The sequence below is a fragment of the Centrocercus urophasianus genome, unplaced genomic scaffold (genome assembly GCF_019232065.1).
Source record: "Centrocercus urophasianus isolate 14NV4802_14NV808 unplaced genomic scaffold, USGS_Curo_1.0 seq_11, whole genome shotgun sequence".
In the NCBI taxonomy this organism is placed as follows: domain Eukaryota; kingdom Metazoa; phylum Chordata; class Aves; order Galliformes; family Phasianidae; genus Centrocercus; species Centrocercus urophasianus.
In genome coordinates, this window is record NW_024884253.1 from 2653227 (window position 1) to 2676153 (window position 22927).

The 22927-nt window shown below is 44.8% G+C and overlaps 1 protein-coding gene across 1 annotated transcript; it reads left to right on the plus strand.

Annotated features, from left to right (window-relative positions):
- The first annotated feature begins 216 nt into the window (after nt 1-216).
- On the plus strand, nt 217-22867 carry GPR20 (G protein-coupled receptor 20). The gene is made up of 2 exons (XM_042840098.1): nt 217-290; nt 21520-22867. Exon 2 carries the CDS (start codon nt 21535-21537, stop codon nt 22600-22602), a length of 1068 nt encoding a protein of 355 aa, XP_042696032.1. The 5' UTR covers nt 217-290; nt 21520-21534; the 3' UTR covers nt 22603-22867.
- The last annotated feature ends 60 nt before the right edge of the window (nt 22868-22927 follow it).

Sequence of the window (22927 nt, forward strand, 5' to 3'; positions counted from 1 at the left end):
ACTCAAATGATTCTATGATTCTATGCCTTCATCACAAAAACTCACCTCCAGTTCATCTTCACTCCTCTCCCTTCCGCACTCCTCCCCTTCACTCTGAAGACATCCTTTGACCAAAACAAGCTGCGGAGGCTAGGAAAGACACTGACGTCAATGTAAAAGTAAACCCAAGAGGTCTGGTTCCTGTATTGCTGTGCTGGGCTGAGTGCTGGAGAGCAAGTGCGCTCTCGCTTGGTCAAGGAATCCAGGAGCAGGCTCTGGGATCAGCAGCTGAGCTTTCTCATCCAAGCTATGTAAGTACCAGCGGGAATGTGCAGAAAGGGGGAGAGGGAGGGAGATTTACCAGCTGCAGCTCAGGAAGGCAGCGTGCTGCAATCCTGGCTGGACTGAGAGTTTGGAGGCATGAAGATTGGGATGGGAGCTCTGGAAAGCTGGGTTGAGAGCAAAGCACATGGGTTTGGGTGCAAGTGGGAACTGGATGAGGAGCATCTCCTGGGGAGCATCTCTTGCACTGGGTGCTGCATCTCATCAAGGGAAATGGTGCTTCTCGTTATTGAACTCATCCATTTGGATGCCAGATTCGTACTGTTGTGAGAATGCACACTTGATATGCATAAAGCAGGCTGCAGACAAAACTGTCTGAATGATTCCATATGAAAAATTGAGTATTTCTGGTGTATCTCCATATCCTGACTACCTCTATCAAGCCCAGCAACATACGCATATACATGTTTCAGGTGTCCCTGCATAGAGACACAGAGCTAGAAACAAAGCCCTTATACTCAGGACATGAAAAAGTGCTCTGAAAGGGCTCAAAATTATTTATGACTGAGAGCTAGGAAGCAGAAAACTTTCACCATGGAAATGGTATAGAAAGCACCCTTACTTTGGCTTCTCTTGAATGGGGAAAGCGATTGGTGCGTGAGATGGATGAATGGTCAGCAAGCACAGCTGGCCGAGATGTGTCTGCCTGCAGTATATCATAAAGAGAGCATCTCCTGTCATTTACACAAATTATAGTCAGTGGCAGTGTGATGAATTAGAAATGCAGCTCTTTGGACTCGTTTCAGCTATGTTTTGGTAACACGAGGTGCTTTCTTTTCTAACATTTCTCACGTGCCAGAACCAATTTCTCTTCTTCAGCAAAAAGCCATTCCTTTTCCTGAAATGGCAGCTCCTTCAGCACAGCTGAAACTTCCCCATTCAGAAGCAAAAGGCAGCAGGCTTGCAAGTTCAATCCCTATTAATTATGCCTGACAGTCCCAATTGAAAACCACTGGTGCAAATGCCTCCATCACCCATGATTAGATGCAAAGGCTGCATCTCAGCTCATGATGCAATCCCTTTCCTGAGACAGCAGAAAGCTGGGTAGCCATGGAACAGAGGAGGCAGCAATGCCCACCATCTATATGGCACAGCATCCACAGGCACAAGGGAGGGATTGCCTTGGGTGGGAGCCTCTTTACTATGAAATATGCTCTTCTATCTCCTTTGCATGTAGAGATGTCTGTCAACACACAAATAGGAAAGTAAATCCTATTCTTCCCCCTCTCTTCCTACAAGGATATGTGGCCAGTTAAAGTATTAATTAATTAATAATTTCAGCACATTTTGCTTAGCTCCATTTAAGCCTCCTTTGCATTCTCCACAGTGTGTTGAGATAAAAGAAAACAGAGAGAGTCATCTCTTCCCTCTCTTGCGTGCACCCTACAAGTTTTCCTTCCCTTGTTTTGAAAAAGGAGGTAAAGGCCAAGGAAGGAATTGTACATGAAACACCTCTCATGGCATGATCTCCCACAAGCAGCTCAAGCAGAATGGGGGAGGCTGCCGAGCAGAGCAATAAATCCCACCCTGCGCACATACAGTGCTTTTGTGCTTCTACTCCCTGCTATGCACATGAGGATGTGCCCTGGAGATGATGCAATTCATGCAGGGCTCTCCTCCCACTATATGCCCCTTCATGGGGAAAGATCCGATCCTGCGCTCCAGCTTGTCAGAAGGGACTCTGGCTATCTGTGTTTTAATGAGCTGGAGACACGTAAACAGGGATTTTTATCAGGCAGGTACTCAGCACATCAGGAGAAACCTCACCCTTTAAAGGAGATGTGAGTCCTTGCATCTAAAAATGAAGACAGCCGAATTCCTGAACCCTTGTTAAATCAGGAGGCAGAACTCCCTGATGGGAGCATCGCAAACGCACAAAGTGCATATTGCTTGGACTTTCCTTTACACCAGGTACTGTCATAGGAGGTTCCTATGCATGCCCAGTTGTTAGGTTTAAAACAGGTTTTATCACCTCAATGTGTATCTCAGTAAATATCCTTTAACATCTAGGGCAAAATCTACAGACCCCCCCTGAGGAACACCTGCTGTTTCTTAGCAAGCCCTCCTGTAAATACTGTAAACATTCTAAGGATCTTGCCACCTCTTCGTGCTTTCTCATTCAACTTCCCTCCATTTTTCACACCTGTGTTTTAATTTATATCACTTAACTCAAAACAACCAAGGATTCCCGTGAGAAAATACTATTCATTGGTTAGTAGAGAAACTCTTCCCTTCCAGGAGGTCACAGCAGAGTCCAGCCAAGATTGATCAAACTCAGAGGTGGAAGAAAATGGGCTGACATGAAAGGTGAATCGTGGAAACTGAGAGACGAAGCTGTGGGTGAGCTGATCTGCGACACCCAAAGAAAAGATGTCAGCTGTTAGGATGACATTAACCAGGGAAACTGCCGTTAAATCTCATCATGATATTTACTAAGATCAACATGCCATTTATATCTAGACACAGAGGAACTGGATTTTTTATTACTTCTTACACATAATCCATAAAAGATGTGCAACTCATCTATCAGTCTCAAAAGTGCCATCAGAGCCATTATCATACAACAGAAAGGGTGATGACGTCTGCACCCATACAAAAAGATTTGCTATCAAATGTCCCCTTTTCTTCACAGCTCCAGCTGCCTGCTGTATAAATATCTGCCAGAAAAAAAAAAAAAAAATGGGGCTCTATGAAATGCCCCTGAAGCTAACAAGCTGGAATATGGCTCTTGTTGACAGCACACCATCAACTGTACGTGCTGAGGTTGTCAGCTCTGTGATGGGGACGGTGGGAAACCATCACAGATCTCAGAGGTCTTTTTCAACATTTATGATTCTATGATTCTCTCTGGGATGCCCACAGAGATGGATTAGGGTCTCTTTCGGGGGCTGCCCCATAGAGAAGCTGTCACAAGTAGGTTTTGGGCTTGGGGATGGAGATGGGGATGCTATGAGGGTTTGCTGAAGTTCTCTGATTCATTCAGAGCATCTACAAATACCTCTGAGTACCTTGTTCATAGAACCCTAGAATCATAGAATCATTAAGCCTGGAAAAGAACTGTAAGATCACATTGCCCAACCGTCAGTTCAGCACCACCATGACACAGCTAGGCATTAGCAAGGTTAAACAACACAGAGCTCTGAGCATGCAGATCCCATACAGAGACCACAGCAAGTATTTGGAGCCCATCAGGGTCCTCTTGGAGCAATGATCCCAGAAGGACAGAGCAAAATGGGCACCTGGGCACAGCAGAAGGGGACACTAAGGTCCTCATCAGGCAGGATGCAGAGGGAAATCTGGGTGGTCACACAGAGATGCAATCCCTCAGCTAGCAGGCTGTCTCTTTTTGCCTTGGTTGAATATGCCAAGCAATATATCTCCAGGAAAAATCCAGGCTGTCAAGGCATGTTACACTGTCTTCAGCAACCAGTTATGTGGATAAATTGATTGTCATTAGAGTGATGAAGCAGCACAGCAAACAAGCTATCAGGAACAAGGCAGGCCATTCTTCACACAGCAGGCTCAAGGTTTCCCGCAGCTTTGCTAAAATATACAGAAAATCATCTCCAGGCTGCACTGGTGTTAGAGACAGACTTGTGAGAGCTGAAAGAAGTTGGCAAAGGATAGAGATTTCTAATAGGCTGATAACTCCACATCTGTGCAGGGTAAGCTGAACAGACGCTTGCAAGGCTGGGTCATAAGACCCTCATTATAAAATGTATTAGGTTGGAAGGGACCTAAAAGATCATCTAGTTGTCATCCACAACTTTTCTTGGTCGTGGTGGAAGGTTGAACAGGGCCGGTTTGCATGAAACAAGATTGCATAAAGAAGCATGCTGTTCCCAAGATACTCCTCCTGCCACTCACAGATAAGTTCAGCATTGCTGGAAGAGAATCACAGAATCATAGAAACGTAGAATATCCCAAGTTGGAAGGGACTCCATCATCCAACTCAAAGAAGTGAGTATGCTTTGCATATCTCAGCCACAAGGATTGAGGTCACTCAATTGTCATATCCTGCTGCAAGGAAATGCAGAGCTCACTCTGACCAGCAGCCACCCCAGAGGATGCCCAGGACTGAAATAGCAAGGAGCAGACGTCAGGAGCCACTCACTGTTGGGACAGGGAGAGGAAGGGGAGCAGTGCTGCCTCTGGCCCCTGCTAGATTAGGGCTGTCTCATACCAGGGCTGCTCACCTCCCACTCACTGCAGTACTAAATTCACCCAAAGAATCAGAGCTACTAGGACACCAGCAGCAATAAATCCCAACTGTGTGATTACTTGTGAGCTGCTTACCTAGGAAAGTGCATGATTATTTTACACGTGCTGATTTATTAATACACTCAGGATGGCTCGAGCCACTTGTTCTTGCCCAAGGAAGCTCTGCTCTGGAGCTCAGCATCTTGACTCACAGTGTTGGGACTGATATATGGCTGGCTGCGATCAGATGGCATATCTAAAAATACAGAGCCTGCAGTCTATTTTTCTTGGAAAATGGAAAGACACCCAAAGAAGCAGAGCCCAGTTTAGCAACCAAAGTAGGCTGGATTTTTTGTTTTAAAGAAGCCAGTGGAATTTGCCCAAAGGAAGGTGGATTGTATTACAGCCGTGGGATTAAAGTCTGCCTCCAGCACTGTGAAGTGATCCTACAGCTACCTAGACTTCTGCTGTCCTCTAAGGAAAGCTGCCCTAGGAGACACAAGCAGAAGTTGTCATAGATTCATGGAATCATAGAATCATAAAATGGTTGAGGATGCACTCGATCCCATCACCTATGTCACTGATATAGATGTCAAAGAGTACTGATCCCAAGACAGACATCTGAGGGATCACTCATGACTGACCTCCATCTGGGCATAGACTCATTGACCACAGCCCTCCGGCTGAAGCAATCCAACCAATTCCTTATTCACCAAGTAGTCCACTCTTCAAATCCATCTGTCTCCGATTTAGAGATAAGGATGTGGTGTCGGATCAGGTCAAAGGCCTTGCACAAGCCCAGGTAGATGACATCAGTTTGACCCTGACCAAAGGAGATCTCTAGTTTTGGACCATCAGGATCTGGAACAGTCACTGAGTACATACCCATATTAATGAACTAAGCCTAATCCCTAGGAGCAGTACTTGCCTGCAGCAATGGAACCTCTGATTCCAAACTGCTGAAAACACAAAGAAAAATGCCCCCTGCAAAATAACAAAAACGAGAAAATGTACCAGCTCCTTCTAGAGGCAGCAATTTTAAGTATTACTTGTAACCAGGCAGCAGAAACAGGGCTGCTTTTTGTTGGCTTTTTTTTTTTCTCTTGTTTTTTGTTTGTTGGTTGGTTTTTCATTTTTTCAAATGGGGCTCTTTCCTTTCTCTGTGTTTCTATAGAGTTTTTCATCACTGTGGAATTTCCTATGATAATCTGCCAGATTTATGCGGCCCTGTTCCAGATCAGAACATCGCTGAGCTCTGTGTACATCTAACAAAAGCCAGCCCTGCGGTGAGCCTTCACAATCTCTACAAACCAGGCAAACAAAAGAGATGGGAGAGAAGGATTAGCATGCTCAGTTTGCAGAGAGAGAGCAGAGGCTATGTGATTTTCTCTAAAGCCATTTGAGGAGCATGGAGCCAAAAAGCAGATTTTCTGAGTTGGCGTCCTTCCTTGTGGTTGCTGTGACTCTGTATGGCATCAGGGTGTGTGTAAGGCTACATCTTGCTTGTATGGCGAAGAACCCCAGTGTTGAACAGATGGTCCTGGAAGCATCTCGCTGCTCTTTGCCAGGTCTGCTAAATCAGAGCAGGTGGAGGTAGCAGATTGGTCCCCTAAGGTCCCTGCTGCTTGCTTGCAGTGTCTGTGAACGTCCTTTCTGTCCACAGTACCCCACATCTACAGCCTCATCTTGTGCTCACAAAATCACAGAAACACAGTATGGTTGAAACTGGAAGGGAACTCTAAGTCCATGTGGTCCAACCCCTGCTCAAGCAGGAGCACCTTCAGAAGAGAGCCCAGGACCACATCCAGGTAGCTTTTGGAAATCTCCAAGGATGCAAACCCCACAACCTGTCTGGATAACCCATTCCTTTGCTCAATTTGAGGTTTTCTGGTTCAGCCCTATCACACTGTGCTTCTCACCACTCCAAACACAAGAGTTGAGCACTGAGAGATACTCAGGGGCAGCCCTCAAGCTATTTCCCAGTGCAGGTATCCCTAATTTCCTACCGATTCCTGCTAGGAAAAAGCAACTCCATAGGGCCCAACCTCCTCAAGCACGTGTGCCCGAGAAATGCCAAAGCCCTGGCTGCCTGTGTAGCATTCCCCTCCAAGCACCAACATGCCTGTGTACCCAGTGACAAACAAATCCAGCAGGAATTACTTTGCTGGGAATGGGGTGAGGTTGTGATGCTGGACATCGTGTTCTTGGCAATTAGGCTTTGAAAAAAAATAGCTGGAAGAAAAAAAATTCAAAAAGCAAGAAGTGGCTGCTGGCCAGAGGTGGGCTGGGGGGGACACAAAGGTAGGAGTGGGACACTGTAAGGAATCCCAACTGGGTTGGATAGCAAGGGTTTGTTGAGACATGACATGCTTTGCTGGGCTGCCAAAGGGTCTCTCCAGCTCATTTTGTTGATTAATTGATTAAGGATCCATGCTGGAAACATCACTGGTGTGAACAAGGGAGAGAAATGCAGGGGGAGGCAATGGTCAGAAAAGTCAATTCCTAAAAATGCAGCAGGCAGGCAGGAAACTGGCTCTTGCACTCTTTCTCTCCCATGCCTGACTCACCCAACAAGTGGCTCCTCTGAGAACCACTTGTCCTTCCCTGTTCCTCATCAAACAGACAAATCACAGCTGGATCCCATCAGCAGGAGCCCCCCATATGGCAACTGTCTGATCTCCCTCCCTGCCTAAAGACGCAGATGGGAGCCTGTTCAGTGGCAGGGCCATGGATAATGGTCCCTCTGACCTTTGCAATTCTCTGCAGATGGTAAGTGGGTTCTGGGAAGTGGCTGGGATCTTGGAGTAGTGCCTTGGCATGGGAAACTGACTGCTCTTTGCTGAGCCTCTTGTGTCAGGTAGGTACAGCTGCCCCTACAAACTGTGATTATAGGGCCAGCTGGGTTGTTTTTATAGCTCAACACAATCTCTGTTTCTCATGCTGAGAGTCATGCTATCAGCCCTGGGATGCTGAGCATGGCCAGGGGAAGCAGTTGGATGCTTTCTTTCTCTGGGCAGAGAAGGGCAGATGGTTGTGTTTTTCTGCTCCTTTTGTACTTTTGTCCCCAGGCATTGCAGGAGAGGTACAAGTGCTGGGAGACAAAGGTTGTCTCTTCCCTATGGGTTTTGTCTAGAGTTCAGTGCAAAGAGCTCTTATCTTTCCCTACAGCCCTTCCAGCTACCACTTTAGGCTTAACTATCATGAACATTTCAGAGCTCAGATTCCAAGGGGATCTCTGATCTTCCAAACAGCCCTACACAGCACGCCTCAATTGCTATATTCAAGAATAGCAAAGAACGGCCTCTCAACAGCCCAGAAGCTAAAGGCACATCTCCCTCTGCTAGGCTTCAAAGAAAAAAATGCCATGAGCCCAAAGCTGGCTACCAGCAATTTTGAATCCAGCTGTCATTAAGGTTGCAAAGGACCTCTAAGATCATTCTAGTCCAATCATTAACCTGTCATCACCACGCCTACTAACCGTGAGACTCAGTGCCAAATCTGCCCTTTTCTTTAATGCTTCCAGGGATGATGACTCCACCACTTCCCTGGGCAGCCTGTTCCAATGCATTACTGCTCTCGAGAATAACTTTTTCCTAATATCAAACCTGAACCTCTGCTAACATGTTTCCTAATGAAAGGGAAAGATTCTTGAGTGTTTCAAGTGGGCTCCCCATGGACTCTGCTAAAGTGTGCACGGAAAACCCAGATCCACACACTTGCCACAACTCCTTTTACTAAGCACCAGTTTGTGAGTTTTGAAGAGGAGGGATTTTTCTCTTTCTGCATTGGTGATGGAGCAAGAATGAGGGAAGGGCACAGACTCCACCTGATCCCCTGTGCAATTCCATTTACCTTCTGATCCTGCTGTGTTTCCAACCCTTGTGCACAGAGTCAGAGCTGGGAATAGGATGAAGAGTCAGGTGTTCCTCCTGGTCCCTCTCACCCCCACCAAGTCTGTGTAGCTACAAGTTGTTCCCACCAAATAGCTGCTTCTCTCCCCCATTCTCATGTTAGTAAATGTTAGGGCAGGTGCTGTCATCCATCTGGCAGGAGCTTGGCACCTGTTAGACCCTGTTCTGCTCCATTATACTCTGCAGCAGGGCTGGGACAGAAGCCAGTGTTTTGTTCCTTGTCCTTTGACAATGTTCCCACACTGCTGTCCAAGGCTTTTCTTCCAGGGGAAAGGAACACACGTCTCACTCGTTAATGGTAAGGAAGCATGATGGGGTTAGCTGGGCCCCTTTGAAATGGAGGACATTCCTACACATTTTTTAGGAGTTTCAGTGTCTGCAGATTTTACCTAACCCAAATGCTATGTGGAGCTTTCTTGGCAATTGCCCTCTGTGAAAGGTGACTCCTTTCTACCCTAGGACCATCTGTGGGAATCAAACCAGTTCTCTGAGTCTTCAGTTCTGCATCTGATTCATAGCATCTCACAACAGCCATTTAGGCTGTAGTGAATTAAGAATCTTGTGTTCAGAGCTTGTGTTCAGCACATACCATAGGGATATACATGAGTGTTTTCCAGAGATTATTAAGGGCTCCGGATATTCTGGGACAGATTAATTAGAGGGAAGAGCTGTTGTGGAGGGTAAAAGGAATGTTGACTCTCTTCCATGCAATTGACTTTTCCTGCTGTGATAACGGATTCACTCACGTGGCAGGGAGCAGACCACATCTACTGTTGCCTCTTCATCAACCCTGCATCTACATGAGCTGGGCAACCTTTCCTGCAAGCAGACTTGTGAAGATATGCTAAAGTTTGTGACCTTGGCCACTTCCTTGGCCACTTTCCTTTCTGATTCTTCTGCTGCCTGATAGAAGAGCAAGACAGTGGACAAACATTTCAGGAACATTTGTGTTGGTGGGAAAATCAGAAAATGTTCAATGGAGGTTGTGTATGTGCATGTGAGTTCATGTTCTTTGAAGTAGCTAATTAAAAAAGGATTCCCAGGTAGATTAGATCCCATACTTCTTGGGCTCTCTGTATAATGAGGATCCTATACTTCACTGTCCTCCATGACCACAGGTGAGGGCTCCTCAACTTTTGGAGTTCTGATTCTGCCAGGTCTGGGTCCAGGACCTTCTCGGGTAGAAGGTTCTCCTTCACCACTTGAGAATGAATTTCTAAGGATCTATTCAGTAAAATAGAGAGTAAATTCAACTTGACAAAAATAGGCATGTTCAGATATAAGTCTTGTTTGGGTCCTTACAGAGTTGGTCAACAGAAATATCTTGAGAGCTGATCCTGTCCATCTTGGGAGTTCAAAAATTCATTATACTGAGCCCAGTCTCAATCTTGAAGGGTAACTTGACTCTGCTTTTTGAATATGACTGGAAAAGAATCCTTCTCCTGATAAAAACAGAGAAGATACCTCCCAGGGTGATGAATGGTATCAACCTCGTGATCCCCTCTTCCAGAGCTGCCTAGCCTCCTGCTTTGATATTCTGTGCTTTTAAATGGAGCCCCCCCCATCTCATCTCTATTTTATATGCTAATGTTAATGGATTAGGAGGAATTATTATGGGCCAGCAGCAGCTTTCCTGTCCTGACCATTATTCCTTCTCCAACACGTTCATTTTAGCTGGTAAGTGCCGTCTTCCACTTACAACCACAAGACAGCCACTGCAATATTTAATATTGTTGCATATTCAGCCAGCAAGCTTGAAAATTTTCCACTTATTAAAGCTTTCCTTTTTTTTTTTCCTACCTTCCTTCTCCCCTTGGGAGCATCATAAAATCTGAAAAGAGAGACGATAGAAACTTCATCGGCTACAATTGCAACTCCTCCTGAAGTCAAGTGTGGGAACAGTGTCTGGGACAAAGTGTGGCCCAGAACCCGGATGTGCCTTCTCCACCTTAACAGCAGCATTTGCTTCCCAATATGGCATGTTCTGCTCTATCTCAGGCACAACTTGAAACTTTGCAGCTGTTGCCACTGTAAGTCTAGCTCTAAATTCGGCAAGGAGAGAGAGGCTGAGATAGTGGGGGAGTGCAGGCCACTCATTATCCCATGCACAAGGGATGGGAATAAAGCTCACGTGCATTACACAGGAGAACAAATACAAACTAGTCCTCGTATAAGAATGACCAGGCACATGGACAGAGTATAGGTATCAATAACTCATTCTGGAGAAAGGTCTCCTTTCTTTTTACAGTCTTGCATTTGTACATCCAGAGAGCTCATCCTTAAACATAACAGTTTTGTTAGCAGATTGGGGAAAACATAAATGTTTGTCACCACAGACAATAAGAACAATAGGGTCAAACAAACAAGTGGGTTCTTTTTCATTCTTCCCCATGATAAATCCCCAAGAATGAAGGAAGTGAAAGCAAGTTTATTATCTAGAGATGACTCATGGAGGCCTTACAATCACACTCCCTTTCCAAATCATAAGAAAGTGAAAAGCAGATGAGATCCAAGGCACGTGGCTGAGCTGGAGGATAGTTGTGAAAGGCTGGATGTCTGGATCAGTGTGCACAGATGATCAAGCAGGATGTTCCTGAAACTGGAGGAAGAATCTGCTGCTCGTTGTGAGGAAACTCAAAATAGGAAATCAATAAAATATCCTGACAAAAAAGATCAGCTCAGCTTTTCTGGGAAAGATTCAAGGGTGAAAAACTAATTCCAGAAAATGAGGTCAACTTTCTCTAATATCCATAGCTACTGTTTGTGCTCTAGCGAGACACATGTGTGGAGTCTACCTCTCCTCTATTTATGGATTTGGCCTCTTGACCTGGAATTCGATGCCTCTCAGTTGATCCTGTTGTGTTGTTATGGGCCATATCCTGCATGTTTATTGTGTTGGCATCAGTGTTGTCTTTATCTAAATTAGCAAGGAAAAAAAACAGTTCAGAGCTGACACTAAAATCCTATCCATTCTCCCTGTCCTCTTAAATAACTAAATTTGCAATAATGTCTCTATTTTTTTCTGTCCTTTTTCCCAGGAGGGATCTCCAAATCTACTGCAAAGCTTCCTGGAAATAACATCTGTGTAGGCCCCCTTAGATCCCTACCCCACCGAATATGGCTTTTTTGGTATCCTATTTAGACAGAAAAGCATCATCTCATGAGAGGGACTTTGGGGGCTTTAAGAGATCCGAGTCCTTACAGTACTGGTCAACAGGGACATCTTTAAAGAAGGTCCTTTACCTCGAGCCCATCTCAGCATAGTGATACTTTGCTATACTGTGCCTGGTTTCATACAATCACAGAGTGTCTGAAGTGAAAGGGATCCATAAGGATCATTGAGTCCAACTCCTGTCTCCATACTGCAGCCAGGGGTGTAAAAACACACAACTCTCTGCTATGACAGCTACAATGATTCTGCCAGGGAAGGATGAGGATGGAGGAATGTGTTGGGGGTCTTCGTGGCGGAACCTCAACTCATCTACACTCAGCAGCTTCAATGTAGTCCATGGGCAGAGATGATAAACATCTCTTTGTAATGACTGGAGCCAGTAGTCATCAAAATATGTAAGGTCACACTTCATCTCCCCCTGCCAGGTCCTTTGTCATTGTCTGGACAGCTTGGTCCAAAGTGGCATTTGATTCTTTCTGAAATACTGGGGACTTCTGTCCAATCCCAGATCATATAGAGAAGATGAAAGGAGAAGTATTTTTCTCCTGTGACATTGCTGTGGCCTTGAGCTGATAGTGTTCTCAGTAAGGAGATTTAATTCCCACAGAGACATAGGAAAATAGACCTGGGGAAGGGGCAGGTGGTGCAGCAACACCAGTATTAGTTCAGTAGAGATGTTCACTGTGAGCAAGGCTGGAGCTCCCTTTAGTGTTTCCAACACTTCATAAATTTCAGAGAGATTTCAGGGCAAGGAGCCAGATGTTTCAGGAGAAATTCTGAACGCTAAAGACAAGTGGAAATTTTTTTTTTTTTTTTTTTTTTTTTTGAGTGTGTATTTTTTCCCATTAGCTGCAAAGCTATATTTAGAAGAGAAGGGGGGAGAGAGAGAGAGAGAGAGAGAGAGATAAGGCATTTCTTCATATTCTGTAGTCACTCCAGTTCTGCTTGTAGGAACAGATGTCTCTTTCCTGGGGCGATAGCATTCAGGTCCACAAGGAAACTTTCTTACCAGCAGCTCTTCAAACATAGAAGGGAGATCCGGCCAGAGGTAAGTCAGTCCTGGTGGAGGAATATATCAGAAGGATTGCAGCAGCAGATGCTTTGGGACAGTGGTCAAAGTGGTACAGGGGAGCATGATGTGGAAGAGGTAACAGTAAGGGGACAGGAGGGAGTCACTGAAGACCTGAGCCCAAACTTAGAATGGAAAGCATGGCTATCATGGAGCCCTGGAAGGTGGAATGGCACCTTGTCGAACACATGGAAGATGTCCATGGTTCAGTACTTGCTGCAGGTGTGGAAGTTCACCAGGAGGTGCCCATTGGGACAGCGGGGCTGCAAGGAGGTTTCTGCATTTTTCTGTTCTGGGGTTTGAGGGCAGTGCAATGCTATTTGTTTGTTCCCCAAGGAGATGGGGGTGATGAAAGATGTGTGAAGATGCTGACTTTCCCCCGGTGAAAAATACTACGCCAGCTCTTGTGAGGAGTGGGGTGATTTATTGTTTGAGTATGTATTCTTTGACATGGTTTAGTGGACATAGTGGTGATGAGTTGACAGTTGGACTAGATGATCTTAGTGGTCTTTTTCAACCTCAGTGATTCTGATTCTATGATTCTATAATGACCTGTATGCAGGCTTCTGAAGCCAGAAAAGGAGACAGTGTATTGCTGGGAACAAGGTTGCCAGGGCTGGGGTTGTTTTATCTCTGGCTGTGCTGATTCTCATCCTAAGGAAAAGCAGATTCTCTCCAAGATCCTTAACAACACCTCTTAAGAAATGCTTTAATAGTAATACACCTGCTAACACCTCAACTTTTTCCAGGTTAATCTGTTTAATCCAAAACTCGCAAATCCCCAAAGGTACAGGGGGTTTCTATCTGCACAGTGCAGTGACTAAAGTGCCTAACATGGGAAACCATAGCAACCAGCCTCCAAAAGGGTTAAGATCTGGTAATCTACCCCGGGATGCCTCCCTGCTCAATCCCCCTGGTTCCCACCTGCATTTGTATCGCCTCCATTACCAGTGCTCTCTGGGGATTGAGCCTGGCTTTCTTGTGTTCTGGACAATACAGAGTCCCAGGTACTGCCTGACAGCAAAACTTCACCGCTGCTCTTCCCACATTGTCCTGCTCAGGCTTCTTGGCAAGGGATGGAGCCAGCAGACAGCTAAAAGCAGAAAGAGGGAAACGTGCTCACAGACAACTAAATTTGCAATTAAGAATTTCCTTTTCAAAAAGCAAGCAGCAACACACAGGCCTGATGTTGCTCGGTTTTAACTCCTGCAATGCTTTTGCACTTGTCTGTGAAGTTTTTCTCTGTGCCAATGTAGTAATTCTCACTGCAGGGTTCTCCTCGTGCACAGCCACAATCATTTTTATTCCAAACTGACATTTCTAGCACTGCGCCCCAGGCACCCTTGAAAGGCTAGATGGATTACTGTAATCCCCAAAAACTCAAATACATTTCTCTTGTAATGTTACAACCTCCCAAGAAGACAGGCACAATTCCATTTCCACTGGCTAGCCCTACGAAACTCCAATTCCACGAGTTTCTTTCCACATTTAGCTTTGAACCACTAAAAACCACTAGTAATTTTTTTTTTTCCAAAAAGAATGTACTTTCCCTTCATATTACACCGATCCACAAAGGAGAGAGAGGGATACAAGAAGAAAGTCATGCTCTGATTTCTCTTAGAGTCTAATGTGGAGATGTAGATGACAGATGGCACTTGGTACTAGTCCTGGCAGGCTATGAGATCACAGAATTATAGAATGGCCTGGGTTGAAAAGGACCACGATGATCATCTAGTTCAAACACCCTAGCTATGTGCAAGGTTGCCAACCACCAGACCAGGCTGCCCAGAGCCTTGAAATGCTAACATGATTTGTAGAGAATTCATCAGTACATTTAGGAATTCCATCACTCCAAGGCCAGGATCTGGTAGAGTAGAAAAGCAAGACACGGAAAATGCTACAGAATCTATAAGTCATTGTAGACATCTAAATGTTTCAGGAGGGACTTTATAACACAGTGAGACAGAAACAAGCAAGTGGAGGTGTAAATCCTCTATTAGCATTCCTACGGTGATCCATACAAGCAAGCTTCATCTAAATGTGCTGAAGGACCTCTGGGTGCCCACTGTGAATGGTGCACATTAGTGGGTACAGAGAGGCAGACATATGACCTGCAACCTGTGCATACAATCCCACGTCTTTGTTCACTTTATACATACATCTAGGCTCCTTCTTTCAAAGACTGTGGCTTTACTGTGCAAAGGGGCATAGAGGAGTTTTAAGCTCTGAAGAAATCTGCCAGCACATTAATTGCTTGCTCTGTGTACCTTTGGGAGCTTCCTCCCATATTTTTCATGCATGCTCAGGACAGGGTTGAAAGACGACCATGCAGCAGTTTTTGGATTTAAAATAGATTGTCTCTGGGGTGTCATGGACTGGTGATCCATCAGCTGGTGTTAAACAGCCAACTTAAGCCCAAATGCAGAGAGCAGACAGTTCAAGCCAGGCAACATCCCTCCCGGTCATTTTGCTCCATGAAGAAGAGGAATGCAGTTTGGAGGGTTACATTCCCCTTCTTCTAAGTGGAAGGGATCTTTCATGGACTTGGATGACCTGTTGGACTAACTTGTTGCATAGCCACCCACAGGCTATTACTCATCCCCAGCCAAACCTGGAAGTTGGATTCTTTGTGCACAGAGGACCTGATTTTGACATTGGGTTTCCTAGAGAGCATGGAGTACACCTGTGTGCACACAGCATTCAACTATGAACAAGGTGGGGTAGAAATCAAATTACAACTCATGGCAACACCCAAAGCAGTGTCTTGGGATGGAGAACCACATGTAGCCTCGCTGGCACCATCAGGCAGGAGGAAAATGGTTTAAAAGCAACATCAACCCCCAAACCAACATTGCATTTATCCCCCCAGTACACATCCTTAGGCTGTGATTGCTTCCATGGCCTGAAGGACAGCATCCGGCCATTCCTTGGGACTGGACGTTTAAGTTTTTCCTTTGCCCAGATGGGATATCTGATTCTCAAACAAAACTAGAAAAATGTAAAAGTTTGGGTTGGTGGGGTGTTAATCCCTCTTGCTGGCATGAGAAGTGTATTTACACTTTCCTCTAGGCTCCAGGCAAAGGCAGGAATTTAGCTCATGGCTCTTCTAACCATGGGACAAGGTGGGACATGCTGACCATCATGGTCTTTAGGCAATCAGTTACCATCTATCCCCAGCTAGGCTGGTTCTGCCAGAAGTAACATATTATTTGGTACAAATCTGAAATTATTTAATGTTAGGCAAATAATGAAGTGAGCCAAGTTCTTTCTTTGAAAAGAAGACATCCAACATGTTTGCAGTGTTGCAATGCATTGGGACTGTGTAGGGAAGATCTAAATAAAAAAATGCGTTGAGGAAAGTTTTAGTAAACTTTTTGCAGGTTCATAATAGAGGAAACAAGGATAATCTGGGCTTGTTCAGTACTTATCTGTGTGTTTGTCAGCTCTGGCTTCCTGTGGCTTCCCAATGTTTTCCGATTTCTTGGCTAATTTATACCAAAAATTGGCAGAAGGAAAAGATCACCTTAATTTTCAGGAAATTAGGCAGAAATGAAGGATAAATCCAAACAAGTTCTGGAGCCAAGGAAAGAGTTGGAACGTAAGTCCTCATTAATACAACCAGATGTCCACGTGGGGATAAGCTATTAATAACCATCTAAACCAGGGTAAAACATTGATCCAATGTTTTGATCAAGACACTGAATCGTAAAAAGCCAGGTGTCATTTTGTCTGGCACCCACCATGTCAGATCTGTGTTTTGAGTATCCAAAACACCTGTTTGTTCCACTGCACTGCAGGAGAAGGAATAATCCTACCCTGGACTAAATCTGACAGTTTTCAACTGCAGTTCCCCCCCGTCAGGTGTTTCACACACTTTGTCTAGCCACCCTTAGTCCTGGAAGCTTCTAGCAGACATCATGTCCTGGAATCAAATGAGAGCATGAAGGTGTTCCAAGTAGTAGAGGTGGAGCATCTCTACTATGAAGATAGGCTGAAGGAACTGGGCTTGTTCAGCCTGTAATAGAGAAGTCTGCAGGGAGACCTCATCTAGCCTTCCAATATTTAAAGGGAATTTACAAACTTGAGATAAATCAACTTCTTACACAGCTTGACAGTGATAGGACAAGGAGGAATGGTTTTAAAGTAAAGGAGTGGAGATGTGGATTAGATGTTAGGGGGAAGTTTTTACTGAGACGGTGGTGAGGTGCTGGTACAGTTTGCCCAGAGGGGCTGTGGATGCTCTGTCCCTGGAGGTGTTTAAGGCCAGGTTGGATGGGGCCCTGCACAACCTGATATAGTACTTGATCTAGTGATTGGGAAACCTGCCTTCGACAGAGGGGTTGGAACCTGATGACCCTTGAGGTCCCTTCCAACCCAAGCCATTCTACAATTCTGTGTTGCCCTCAAATATAGGGTCCTCCCTACCCTGGGAATAGCCCCATTTCTGCTTCGCAGTGGCATAATTCTCCACCCATACATAGCTCCCTTCTTACAGATGGGGGCTAGATGGGAACCTATCCCCTCTATCAGCTGGATTTGTTCCCTTTCTCTCCCTTTCTCTTTCTCCCTCAGTTCCCACGATCAGCAAACCCACCCTCCCCAGGCTGACAGAATGAGCTCTACTACATATAGGGCCAGTCCTCAACATGTAGAAAAACACCATATTTGGCCAGTTTGAGCCAGAGTTAAGTGAGAGCTTGCCAGGAGAATCATACAATTTAAACCGAAAGAGAGTGAGTTTAACCCTTCATTTATAAACAGGATGATAAATCACCTATGGAACTTTAAACACGGAGAGACTGCAAAACTAAACACAAGCTGCCTCCATGCCAGGCAGCAGAGCAAGGTTAGCAGACAGGACAGGGTGAGGGGGACAGGGAGATGAGAGAGGAGCCAGTTTGTCAGGTCAGATGTTCAGATTCAGGACAGGGAGATGAGAAAAGTTGAAGCTGTTTACACTAAATAACACTTATGAATGTCCTTTTCATCTTCCCCATCCCAGTGCATGTCTCTTTTGTTCTCCTTCTGTGTGCAGAGATCCTATCAGTACGCACAATAAATAAACCTTTTGGAGAGTGCTCAGGACAAAGCTCAGTTGCCTGATCTGGCTTTTCTTTTCTATCCCATTACTCGAATTGCTGAGCTCAACCCAAAAGTACCATGGGTCAAGGAAGAAACTCCATCTGACTTCAGCAAGCAGAGGGTGAAGCATAAGGCTAATACAGAGCTAAAAGTTGGGTGGAATGAAATACGAGATGGCCAAGGATATCCTCTAGGGGCAAGACGTAGCACTGAGTTGCCCATGCTAAAAGAACAAGCGGGATTCCAAGCATCAAAAGAAGAGATCGCAGGCCCTGGTTTCAGTACAGTGACCATCTGTTTCCTATTTGGCCCAAGAGCGATGGAATTGGTTGTGTCATGCAATGATAAGAAAGCATTTCAGAGCAAGTCCCTGTCTCCCAGTGCTGAGCAGGAACCTTTATCAAAACGAGGGAAACCAGCTCAACCTCCAGTCTCCCTCCCTCCTTATATCCCACTTCTACCCAGATGCCTGCTGTACTTTTAAGGAAATGCTACCCGCAGCCTCTGAGCCAGATAGACAAAACCCAGCCTGAGAGGTATAGTATAACAGCATAGGTCAACTGGAGCATTCATACGACGCTCAGAAGGGTGCATGTTTACCAATCACAGATTTTGCACACTACCAGCTCCATAAAACAGCATTTCCATTGAAATCTGGGGAAATGAGGAGTGAATTAGGCATGAAGAAAGCCCAGCTCCAATTCCCCTAGAGATTTTAGTCAGAGGGGTAGCACAAGGGCTGTTAATTCTGCAAGAAAAGGTGACTAGTTCATGAGCTCATGCTACAGCTGCAAGCCATAAATAGTGAGACCATAGCAAAACAGAGGTTTTCAGAGGCTGCAAAGCTTCTCACGACCTTCACTGACTGCTCCATGGTTATGCATAGCTGAACTGACTCACTTTAACACCTGCATTAGTATTTCTGATAACAGAGAGAGACCTAGTTGGAGTAATTTTTGGACTCAGAAATGAGGGGAGGGAGGCAAAATTGGAAGGCTTTGGGAATGTTTGTCTCTCCTCACACACGAGGTCAGCGTGCCTTTCTGTGCCTTGTTTAGCCTGCTGCAAAATGGGGCCATGTACCTTTGTCAAGTGCTTGGAGACCCATAATGGAAAAATACTTAGTAGCTGTTAACCAAGGGTTTGGTCTAGCTCCATCTCATTAAAAGCACTCAGAGGAATGTTGTTGCTTTGCCAGTCCAGCTCTCCATGCTTTCTGCTTGTGAGCCATGTAATAGGAGCAGTCCCACAAACTAAAGGGCCATTTACCCAACCATTCATCAGAAACAATCTGATGAGAGGAAGACTTTTCCCCCTTCAGCCCCAGAACAGTTTTACCATAGCTTGTATGAAAATCTTCAGAATTACTTAAATTTGTCAGCATTTCTTTCATGTTGTTGCTTGTATTGTGAGCCCAAACAGGGCAGCAGTAGAGTAGGAAGAGACACCAGCTCTAACATAGATCCTCCATTACAATGATAAAGTGCTGCCCGTTATTTGTTGGGTGATTGTAGTATTTGGAGTTTATTTCATTGCACATGGGATTCGGGGGAAGAGGGAACTTTTAAACCAGCACACTGTATATGACAATGATTGGACAGCGATCACAGGTGATACTTTCCTACTAGTCTAAAATGCTCTGCATACCTCACAAGTATTATGAAGATGAGACGCATTTGAATGCAGTTCAAGTTACTTGGAATAGCAAAGATAAATATCAGGTGTTCCTGATAACAGATCTGAGAGTGAAGAAATACTTTCTGTAAGAGGCAAGCTACCAAGAAGACATAAAATCAGAGAAAAAAGCCAATGCCTTACTATTACAATGGGATGAAGTGCCCTATAGACCACACGAGTTAAAAACCTCAAGGGTCTGCTAAGGGATGAGACAGCGATTTTTAATTCTCCCCTTGCTCACCTCTGTCTGTATGAACACAGATATACAAGCTCATGCCACATTCAAGAAGCAAAAATGTCTGTATTTCCTGGTTTGCACAGTCCAGTGCCTTCCACGGTGCTCCCCTTGACATCATCTGCAAATGGAAACTTGGGAGCAGATCCAGGCATCTGCTCATTTCAGTTTGTTTTTGTAATTAAAGAGCCGCACAAACAAACAGAGTAGATCAAATAGTGAGAATATTAGAAAATCATTTTAAAGTGATGCTAGCATTCTGCATCTTTCCCATGGGTGTTCCGCAGATGCCACACTTTGCAACTCCACTACCTTCAGTCAGCCTTGGGTCCTATTTTTCCTATTATTCCCTAACAGCATCCTTGGCACAAAATGTGAGACTTTCCCTGAGGAGTAGGCAGGGAAATACCATACAGATAAACCACAGTTGGGCTATGGCATCCCGTGAGGACTCTTGATCTTAAGGGTTGACAATTTATCAAACTTTAAAACCTTCTCCAAGCTGAGAAGGAGCAGAAGAGCACCTATTGTTTGGCAACTCAGTCCTGTACAGAAGCCTGTTTAGCAATATACTATGACCCTATCGCCAGCACAGGCTCAGAACTGCTCTGCTGGAAAAGACCTGGGCATCCTTGGCTGTGAGAAAAGCTATCAAGCATTGTGTTTTTATTGCAAACAAAGGGAAGCAAGGACAGGCTGAGAGACCTGGGACTGTTCAGCCTGAAGAAAAGAAAACTGAGTAGGGATCTCATCAATGAAATATATTCAAAGGGCAGGATGGATGCAGCCAGATTCTTTTCAGTGGTGCCCAGTAACAGAAAACAGGGCACAAACTGGAACATAAGAAGTTCCACATGAAAATGAGGAAAAAACTTTGTGCAAGTGCTGGAAGATGTGTTTGCAGCTCCTTGTCTACCAGCCCTTTTGCACTTGGCTCTTTGGTAGCAAGGATTTCAAACCCTCATAACTCAAATCTTTCAGCATTAGTCTCTGCTGATTCAAGCTGATTTTTTTAACCTCACAGTCCTGTTCAGCTTCTTTTGAGATATTCCAGACATTTTTCAACCATTTATTTTTATTGAAACCAGCCAAGTCTCTGTATATATTGAGCTTTTTTTTTTTTCTTTTTTTTTTATCTTCTAATATACAAATCAGTTTAAAATAGTGTGTAGGTCAGGAATGATTTGCAAATTAAACTGTCAAATCCTGGCAGGAGTAGTGGCTGACACCCTTAGTTGAAATCTCCCAGCTGCTGTTGCTGTGAGTACAGATACCTAGAAAATGCCACACAATTTGCATGTGTTTTCCTGGAAAAAGCCATCCTTTGATTTTAGGAAAGCTTCACAATTCCTGAAAATGCTGCTGTGCACAGCTCTCTATGGGATCACCTGGCCAAGGGAAGGGATGCAATATTCTAGGAGTGAGATGATGGGGCTGTGGTTCTACCAATGACCATTTCCCATGTGGCTGACCCAAGCATGACCCACACACCTCGATTTTCCCTTCTCCTCTCTGCTCCCTTTGGCATAGCTTACTTCTTTGTCCTTGCACAGTTCTTAAAATCACTTTTAAACAGGAGCAACTTGAGGTGCAGATTGTACATTACCTCCAAAACTCCCATCTGGAACCACCGAACTAGAATTGTTATAAAAGCAGATATTTTCCTACCAATGAGGGACAATCCCAGCCTGCCAACTTCATATATTGACAATTAAGATGCCTATCAAGTACAGCAGTACATATAACTACTGAGGCTGTGCAAATACATTGGTTAAAATGTTCTTATATGACAATATTCTGAGCTCTGCAGTGTGACATACACATCAGTATATCCCTGTATCTTTTCTTCCAGATTGCTGGAAAGCCAATGACCATGCCGACATCCTCCACCCAAGTGTCAGATCTTGACCATACCAACTCTACCCAGCAACCCAACTCCAGCATCTACATGTTCTCCAAGTTCATCCACCCTGACAGAGAATTGTACAAACAATTTTACAGCCTATGGATTGCCCTGATAGTTGTCAATGCTATTATCTTCTTGGTGGGTGTTGTGCTGAACAGCTTGGCATTATATGTGTTCTGCTTCCGTACTAAGACAAAAACCACCTCTGTTATTTACACCATCAACTTGATTGTTACCGATCTCTTGGTAGGCTTCTCCTTACCCATACGGATCATCATGTTCTATACTGCAGAGGACTGCCTGAATTGCTCCTTTGTTCATATCTTTGGCTACTTTGTCAACATGTACTGTAGCATCCTCTTCTTGACATGCATCTGTGTTGACCGCTACCTGGCTATCGTACAGGTGCAAGCCTCACGAAAATGGAGGAATCCCACCTGTGCCAAGGGGATCTGTGTCTTCATTTGGATCTTTGCAACTGTAGTGACTTTCTCCATCCTCATCATGGCAATACAGTTTGCCCAGTGCTGCATCTCTGAGATTCTGGTCCTGATGGTCTGCGAGTACTTCTTCCCCCTCATCATAATCATCTTCTTCACCACCAGGATTATGTGTGCTCTGTCCAAGCCCAGCCTCATGCACCAGAGTCGGGAGAGGAGAATGAAGGCTGTGCAGCTCCTTGTCACCGTCCTCATCATCTTCATGATCTGCTTCACTCCTTTCCACGTGCAACAGGTAGCGATCTCCATCAATCCAGACATGTCCCACAATGTCAACGTTCTTGTCTACCATGTGACAGTGACTCTGAGTAGTCTCAACAGCTGCATGGACCCTATTGTCTACTGCTTTGTCACCAACAACTTCCAGTCAACCATGAAAAATATCTTCAGGAAAACCGAACCAGAGCAAACTACTGTGGACATCCTGGGTATGAACAAGAACACCAAGGGTTCCAATGCAATCATCACCTTCTCAAACACAATAGGAGGCCCTGTGAGCTTGCCGTCTCCAAGCAGTGTCCAGATCTAACCCACTTCTGATGGGACGTGCTGCAGTAAACCAGTGTGATGATGCTGGAACCTTGGTAGGGTGCATGGTACCATTGTCTGACATCTTTGTTCTTTAGGGAGACTTTCAGAATGACAGTGGTGGAATTTATTCCTCAAAAACATTGTGTTTGGAAAATTGAACTTACAGTGCTTTTATTACCAATACAAAAGAAGGTTTATTAATTACTGTTGCCCACAGGAATGTTTTCTTTGTATTTTAATACAGACATTTTGCTAACAACAAATTCCATATTGTGGTTTTCTTTTCCTCTTTGACATTGTAATGCAACACTACTATGATGACT